The sequence below is a fragment of the Chenopodium album genome, chromosome 7 (genome assembly GCF_948465745.1).
Source record: "Chenopodium album chromosome 7, dcCheAlbu1.1, whole genome shotgun sequence".
Lineage (NCBI taxonomy): Eukaryota > Viridiplantae > Streptophyta > Magnoliopsida > Caryophyllales > Amaranthaceae > Chenopodium > Chenopodium album.
The window spans coordinates 77,377,523-77,386,880 of record NC_137840.1 but is presented as its reverse complement, the minus strand read 5'-3'; the positions used below and the strand labels follow the sequence as shown (position 1 = coordinate 77,386,880).

At 33.5% G+C, this 9,358-nt stretch overlaps 1 protein-coding gene across 1 annotated transcript; it reads right to left on the bottom strand.

The window, feature by feature from the left end:
- Positions 1–2,810: 2,810 nt before the first annotated feature.
- Positions 2,811–6,173, bottom strand: LOC145638671 (uncharacterized). Its single transcript, XM_081689662.1, has 2 exons — positions 5,755–6,173; positions 2,811–4,960 (listed from the first exon to the last, which is right to left on the bottom strand). Exon 2 carries the CDS (start codon positions 4,876–4,878, stop codon positions 3,334–3,336), a length of 1,545 nt encoding a protein of 514 aa, XP_081545788.1. The 5' UTR covers positions 4,879–4,960; positions 5,755–6,173; the 3' UTR covers positions 2,811–3,333.
- Positions 6,174–9,358: the final 3,185 nt, after the last annotated feature.

Genomic DNA, 9,358 nt, shown 5'->3' with positions numbered 1-9,358 from the left:
TCCTCTCCCAACTTTGCCAATGGAGGTGATGATGATATGTCTTGGAGAGTTACGTACATTATAAGGATTTGGTCTTGTAAACAAAGGGATCTATCGAAATGGGATATTATCATCATCGTTTAATCGTCTATCTATCTAATTACTAATTCTATCGTAGGAAACCAGTTAGTTGGTAGATGAGTACATCTATAACATAATAAGACATATGGTTATGCAAAAAAAACCCTTTTTTTTAACAAATAAAATAAAATTATTTGTAAATTTGAGACAAAGGAAAGTGAAATTGTAGTGAAAACCAGCCTAGCTAGATGGTCCAAAGTACATGTTACATCCCGTAATATAACATGCAAAAACTAGTGAATTACAACCATCACTTTCATTTCTTCATTCTAAATCTTACTTACAATTTCTATAAATAAAATTAATAAATATTAAAAATGAAATAAAAAGAGAAGAAAGTGGATGAATTGTAGTGCATGTAACTGCTTTATAACAGCTTTATGAAAATAATATAAAGTGAGAAATATGACCAGGAAAGTACGAGATGAAGTGAGACTTCCACTGTCTTTTGCTTATTGTAGGAGGAAATTTGAATAATTTACTCTTGAGATTTAGTAAGCAAAACTTTCCAATCTCAGAAATGTATGTTATTATTAAATTCATCTATTGTTTTACGGACATAAAAAAAATTTAAAAAATAATGGATTTATGGTGAAATAAATATGCTATACTTTCTAGTAATGTTTCCTTATTGTTTGATTTGATCTAAATAGTGTTAGCTACTTTTATTTTAACTAGGGTAGCTAACGCGCGCGATGCGCGCACATAACTAGTCAAATCTAGAGACTCTTTCGGCTTGGTCTTAAAATCATAAATTTAGTTGTTGACAGATTTAATGGGAAAAAAAAAATATGTAAACACTATGTTTATGAGTATATAAATGTCCAATACAACTAACATTAAAGCATGAGAGCAAATAAGTACATAATTAAATATTTTAGAGGGTATAATTGTCCAAACACTATTCATTAAAAAAACTTGTATACATTAATGAGGGTATATATGTAAATACACATTTTAAAGGGTATACTTGGCATTACACTATTCATAAGAGTAACTTTCTACTTTTTATAAGGTAGGGATGTCACTTTAAATGGTTTAGATGGGTCAACCTTGTCAAATAAAATAAATAATAATGTTACAACCTTTTTGCAACAATATCAATTCAAAAATACCTAGATCTCTATTTGCAATTCATCAAATATTCTTTAATACTAGATTGAAATGACTACACTAATTTCCCCGCATTATCCCTCTATTTTATCAATTAATCAAATAAATAATTACTCGTATTAAATTTTAAAACATAAGCTTTGTGTATAATGTCCCTAACCACAAAACAAATAACTCATGCATTGTTATCTCATTACTTTCAGACAAACGACTCTTTGAATTGGGATTCCCTTACCTCCCCCCTTACACGAGGTCTTGTTTGTCAGATTGAATCCGATTGATACGTGTGAGATTCCAGTACAGTATAATGCTTCTCCTTACTTGGCCACTAAAAATTTGTTGGAAACTTCACTGGGCCCAATGAATGGTATGGACAAACTGCAAGTTGAGCCCAAGGTCCATGTTTCACAAGCCTATTTTGTAAAAAAGAAAAAAAAAAAAAAAAAATTAAAAATTAAATTAAAGGATGGTGTCACATAGTTTATGAAGTAGATTGCAAAATTTGGTATTCCACCCCTTGACAAATGACAATCTTGGTAATTTTAGTTGTTGAAGTACTGTAATCAATTCAATCAAAAAGCTGTGTATTTTTCTATTTGATCAGTCAATTCTTTAAAATACTCCGTACTTGTTTCAAGGGAACTTTTGTCAAATGTGTTAAGCACCTAACATGTTAGATTTTTAATCGTATTACTCAAGTATTCCGCATATAGCTTCAACACATTATGTTGGTGTTTTTGCAAGGCAGATAGCCAAAATAACAGAAAGCATCATAAGGATTAAAGAAATTTTTCATACCAAATATTAGTTTAGTTAATTGGGATTTACAGCGTGTTATCAACCAATCTTTGGAAGTGTTCTCCCAAAGGTAACGAGAAATGCAGAGTATAACGCGTCTGAAAATCATGCTTAGACTGAGCCACTGAGGAGCCAAGGTGCTAGGATACAATTAACAAACCTTCAGTTCATCTGATGATTCTGAATTTTGAAGGCATTAGGGAGAATGGGGAAGGTGACCGACTACTAACAGATCATTGATCGACGAATGTAATGGATGAAGTCGATTCTATGGGGTTCTTGAAGGTTGCTATTACTTCCTTGGACATAACTGTAAGTCTATAGTCTCAATCAAAAGTCACCATTTTGCAATTTTCACTAAGGCAAAAGCTCTATGAAAACTCGATGGTCTCAAAGCGTTTCTAGCACAAGTTTTGGCATTTCTCTGCTACAGCAGATGGGTGTGGTGAGGGAGTCGAGAAAGTTGAGTATACATCCTCATTCACATAATCTCTTTTGGTTTTTCAGGGTTAGCAATGAAAAGGGTCACAACTTGAAGCAAACATAGGTCTTCACTTTCCTCCATGAAGAGTAGTAGTCATATATAGTTTCTCAATTTAGCAAAATTTCTCCCTAAATGGCAGCTAATGCATAGGCACTCAGCTTTGTATGAGAATTTTCATGCTATTAAAGCATATCAAAAGGTGCATCTTACAGCTATAAATTTGAGCTTCAACATCAACTATTCACAACAAAATGACAAACACAAACAATGAACATACATGAAGTAGGATTCATGTGATAAAAAGCGATGATTCAGATTGACATGCTATTGATGTCCGACTAATTGCAAAGCAAACATTTGAGAGCAATAAGCAAATAATGTATCATAAAAGGCACAAGAAAATTCTAGGAAACATGGATAGCAAAGGCTTACAAACATCAAATAAATCCCAAAACATTGCTAGATCAAATTGAAGAATGCAAACCTTCAGCAAACTAGTAATCTGTACAGAACTAACCTCAATGTCAGAACAAGATTCAAACACTTGCAATTCTATGGTTAAGTCAACTTCAATAAATGTGACTTCACCGTCTCTGAGAATCAAATACACAACATATATGAATGCCTATCTGCCAATCTGAAGCAAGTGTAAGAGATGAACTGACGAGGACCCAATCGTGTAGGAAATCCCAGTTATATCTGTTGTCAGACTTCCCGTAAGCAATCTACAACAGTCTAGAATCTAGTTGCTACTCCACTTATGTACAATGCATTACTAGAACTGTTAGATCAGATAAATAAGATTTTCAAACTTGATCCTAGTTCCAGGAGGCCATCTGTCTATAATTAATTTGAGAAGCCGGCAAAGCTACCTGTTCAACTGGCCTCTCTCTTGCCTCGAAAAATCCATTCTTCAACGGAATCAAAAGCTCCGGATTGCCAAATCCCCTGCTTCCATTTTCCATAAGAGGTATACTACCATTGGGAAAGAAAGTCGGTCTCATGTTTGTTAAAGCCTGAGGATTCAGTCCTTGAGGACTTTCCAGGAATTGGACAGCCCCAGGGTAGGCTGCAAGAACAGAACCCGATATTTGGGGAAGTGCAGCGGCACCATGCTGATTGTTAAGGTGTGGTAGGAGACTAGGGGAATATAATGTAGGGGGTAAATTGTTAACTTTTCCGATATAAAGTCCAGAAGGTATCATCATCTGCACTTGCTCAGCTGAAGGGGCAGCCACAAGAAAAGGGTGGGGTTGAACATGACTAAAGCCTCGCATAGAACTAAGATCAACCCAGTACGAAGGTCTTCTCAATTCAAAATTGGATTGACTGGCATTTCCTCTGAAACAAGTAGCTGTGTCAGCTGCAACACTTTTTCTGAGCAGCTGCTGGTTTTCACTGTGTTGATTATGATGAATGTAATTCCGTGTATCCTCGATCACAGGATTGTCATTTAGATCAAAACTTGATGCACTAGATTTATGATGATTTACATCACTTGCACTTTGGCAATTCAGGTCAAGGAGAAATCTTTCAGGCTTCTTTGAAGTGAAGTCCATTGAAGTCTCATCACCAGGAGATTCTGAATCCATTGTTGCAGCAACATTGAGGTCGAACCCTCTATTGCTATTGGTTATACTGCCTCTTTCAGGATTCTTTACAGAAGTGGGACGGAAAGCACTGATAATTCCTGATCTCTTCCATCCAAGCTCTCCACCAAACTGCAATGGTTTCTGAGGCAAGCCCACAGGAACCCCAACCTTTGCTACCACTGATATTGGTGGAATTTTGTGGAATTCTGCTCCATTTTCCTCCGTACCTTCATTCAGATCAAAGTTACAATGACGTGAGCTTTGCAAACTAATAGCTGTAGAATCTGATTTTGTAGTTACAACAGATGACTCATGCTCTCGAAAAACAATTTTTGATTCATGTGATTGAGTTAGACATGGTTTCCTCTCAACCAAATCTTCATTGGAGGACTGACATGGTTTTGGATCAGTAGAATCAACTGAACTTAGCTGAACCACTTCACCACTTTCTTTAGATGATGCTGAATCAGTTTTGAGTAGCTTATTATGGTCAGGCCCCTTGTTAGTATGACTTTCATGACAGACTTCTGCCATCACAGATGAATAATCTGGATCTTTCCTCTTTCTATTAGAGGTTTGTCCAGTTTCTGAGCTCAGATCGCTCCTGACAGAAGTCTGCTGTACAGACTGAAACCTTTCAGACGAAACAGTAGAAACCTCCGCATCTCTAGGATTCTGTACAATTGTTTTGTTCTCACCAGTCGAGGAAGCGAGTCCATGACTAATGTGACCACTAAAAGAGACATAACCATCAACTTTACACTTCTCCATACTACTTATCAGTATTCAGCTTCAACAACAGCTTCCAATTCACTTAACCACCCGCAATAAGTGTTTCTTTGAACTTTCACCCCTACAAAAATGCCAGAAGAAATAATTCACTAATCTGACACTAAAATTAAGCTTTTATGGGATAAGTGAACAAAATAACACAACAAATTAACCCAACAAATTATTACTTTTACAAAAAAAATGACATTTCAATGGGGTGAGATCCCACCAATGTTACTCGTACGCTTCATTTTTATACCCAAATCATGAACTTTTTTTCATTTTATAGCCAAGTCTAACACTTAGACACATTCCCATGACCAACATAAGTACCCAAGTCTTTAGTAACATAAGAATAAGATCAAACAAGATCCTCCAACTTTGCACAAATTAGCCGGAGAACAAAATGCAATCTCTGACCAGATTTTTTAACAAAAATGCACATAACCCAGTATGAAAAATCCGCATTAAATATCAAAATCAAAGAAATCGTAATTCATCAAAACCCTCAGAAAATGATACATAAATCATCAACCCAAATTCCAGCACACAGCAAGATGCAAACTATCAAAAACCCAACAAAAATAAAATCTTAATAAATGAACATTGAACACCAAATAATGCCAAAAACAGTAATTCTTCAAAAAAAAAGAAAGGAACCCAGAAAGAAAGATTAGGCCTTTTTTACGCATGTCAAACAACAAAACTCCAAACAAAAGTTCAATCACTAGAAACCCAACAAAATAAACAACACAAAATTCAAGATTGCAAAAGAAACAGAACCCTAGATTTACTTAAAAACAAAACCAAAGTAAAAATAAAAAACTTAAGCCCAGAAAAAAAAAAATAAAGGAGAGAGAAATAGAGAATCAATACCTGAAGTGAAGAAGAACAAAATGAAGGTTCAGTTCCCAGAAAGAAAAGCAAGTAAAAAAAATAAAAACAGAGAAAAAAAAGGCTAATAACAAGAAAGATTATGAGAGGTTAACAAAAAATCAGCCACTTTTTTCTCTTCTTTTTAATTTATTGTTGGTTAAAATTCCAAAAAATAATCACTCTGAAAAAAATGCAAACAAACAAACAAAACAACCTTGCTTCATCCTCTCCTTTTTCCACTTTTGGAGACAATGGTGACCCAGATTTTTTAGGAGATTTTGATTTAATTTAAATAATTTAGGAAAAATAGGTCACTGAAAATGAAAAGTGGGAAGAAAAAAACAAATAAAGATACTGTTGTAGTAGTACTAGTAGGCTAGGGACTGAGACTAGGAGAGGAGGAGGAAGAGAAGGAGGTGGGCCCCATGTAGCGCCCTCCATCTCTGACGGAGCAGTATGAATTTAGTGGGTCCCATCAGGTATGGACGTGGGTCCCACTCTAGTCCTGTATTTTTTTGGGGAGAGCTCATTCCCCTAGCCTCCTGTCCGTACATTTACCGACAGTGACATCTTTTCTACCTTCCCCCTGAACCATGGTGGAGTAGTTTGGTTATGTTGTATTTCATCTGTTTAGTTAAAATTGCAACACTCGGATATTTGCATAGAGTATTGGGGTCTGTTCTGATTTAGGGTTTGTTCTCATTGACTGGATTGAAATGAATATTTTATAAGAGAAGGAAATTAGGAGCTGAACTGAACTGAACTGAACTGAATTGAACTTTCAACGTAAGAGAACAAACCCTTACCGAAAACAATTGAATACAACTAAATTGAGGGTAGAGGTGATTTAATTGTTAACGCAACGGTTGATAGTATGAGTATTTGTCAAACTAATACTCATATATTCGTATTACATATGATACTCGTTTATTGAGGATTGTTTTATGCAAGGTAGACCAAGCACATAATGTGATTAATCATCATAGTGATTACACTGAGTAAGGGTAGTTTATAATTCCCTTTGTAATTTAAGTTTGAATCCTTTTAACTACAATATATGATGAAGGTGAGAATTCCTTACCATTTTAAGTTAATTTAAAATGTTGATTATAGGACATGATATGAGTAGAATGTGCCCTAATTATACAAATAAAAGTACTTTTTTTATCTAACACATGACATGAGTAGGTCAAGTTAAAAGAATGGAGGAAGATTGTAAATGTAAATAAGGTATTTGTAAAGTAAAAAGTTATCATTTCTCATCTAGGACAGTGAAGGTCTGAGTGGGCTAAAGGTTTTTGGAACGACATGAAAAATGGTAGGAGAATGTGACATTGGCTTTTCTATTGCTTTTCATTCATGTCCCACTTGTTTCTTTTTGGTTTTGAGTTTCCGTAAGACCATAAGACCTTCCATTTACTTTCAAAAATCAATTGTGGTGTTTGTGTTTTAATGATGTGCATCATTACAATTTCAATATGCATCCACCCAAAATTATAAAGGTAGACTTGTCATTTCACATTGACTAATCTCGGATGTATTTTTTTTATTATTTATTTATTTTTATTAATATATGTAGATAGAATTTAATCTCACGTATTAGAAGATGATTATCACTTTTCAAATTAAAATATAATTAGTTAATTAGTTAGTAACTTGAAATTAATATTCAATTTTGTCTATATTTTGTTATTACTATAATCCCTTATGTTTATTGTCGTGTAACATTAGTTTACCTGTTTCCCTAAAAACGACTTTTGATGTATACATAAGGATCACAATTCACAATTATTCAATTAGAGCGGTCCCTCCTCTTCTAGTCCACATAGCCTATTACTTGTAGCATCAAGTATGGTATATGTCTAGTGCTTCCAAGCGCAGAAGTTGTGTACAAATATGGGGGAGTAATAGAGTATTGAGTATACATGGTCCACCCCATGTTAAAATGTCAATTTGTTAAGGTCCACCTAAACCATATTCTAAAGATGTGTGCAACTGTGAAAGGGGCCAACCCATCAAGGGTGTGACGTACACACTCCAAAAACTGATTTTTACACTTTAATATACGAGTATATTACAATTAAATTACACCAATTTTTGTCTATTTTTTTTTACTAAAATAAAGTTAATATTTGAAGTCTAAATATTGATATTACAAAGGTATAAATTCTATACTAAATGATGGTAATATGGTACGGAGTATGATATTAACTAATCAAATCTTTAACTATAAACAAACTATTTCTTACGCTTCAAATTATTTGCTAAATGTCTCATTCAATAAAGCCTCTTATTCCATATCTAAGTCATTATTAATTGACTAATATGGTTGATTGATATCCAAGTCCCTCTACTCAATGTTAAAATTAAAATCTTCCATTTAAAAACTACTTCTTGCAATTAAATTACTAACATCATTTTCAATTTCAAGTACGTCTTTTCCTCACTATCTTTTCTTTTATATAAACCCGCTTGAATGCTTAACAGTACATTCACCAACTCATTTTAATTCCTCTTTACCTACGTTTATCGAAATAGGGGATGACTACCCAATTTTTAACCATAATAATAAACCCTCGGACCCAACTTTCAAAAGTATCAATGACAAAATTGACAATGAAGTTCCCACCTCATTAACTAGAAGTGGCCGATTTTCATGAGTTTTATGGACCACTATATAGAGAATTATGCATGAATGAGATCTTACAACAGGAAGTAGCAACAAAAGGGACCCACATTCTGACCCCTCTCATATAAAAGCTATGAAAATAAAATATGTAACGAGTTGAGTGTAAGTTAACATCACTCGATATGGGCAATTCTCTAGCTAGCATGATTTGGACTAACCTTGATATTTAGAGGTAATTAGGTATACATATATTACTAATTTAGCACATATGATATGGATCTTATCACATGAGAATAATAGAGTGATAAATGGAAAAAGAATGAAGTGTTAGGTATGGCATTAAGATGCTTAGCTTTTTTAAATTTATTTATTTATTTATTATTATTTTATATATATATTTATCATGGATATTATTTTTATTGTTATTATTATTATTACTACTAATAATAAATCATAAATGTATATAAAGACCATAACTTCACTCTTAAAACCTTACTTTAAGCCTCATCAGATCATTTTTCACTCTCATTAATTTCACTCAACTAATACTTAGTAGAAGAAAAGTATCGTAAAATCCAACTAGTACCTCCATAACTCCGTTTCTTATTATGTGCGACAAGGAAATATTTTTTGTAACAAAAATAGTACATATATTTAAGAACAATTAAGTACAAAAGGAATAGGTTGTATTTGTTCAATAATTAGTGTCCTAACATTTACTTGAATTGTTGAATCAATTACCCATGTAGTCATATTATATAGTAGGGAAGGAAATGTGACTATTAAATAAGGGTTGCCCTTGAAATATTTTTAGATATTCTTTAGGATGTTCTGATTTAGATCTTTTAGGTATTTTTTTTGTCATGATAACTAGTTTAAGTTATGAGTCATCAATAGCCTAATAATAGCACTAGCCATTTGATTTGTTATTTGGAATACTTAGGTGAACTGTTCTATTCTAGTTTCTCCATTAAA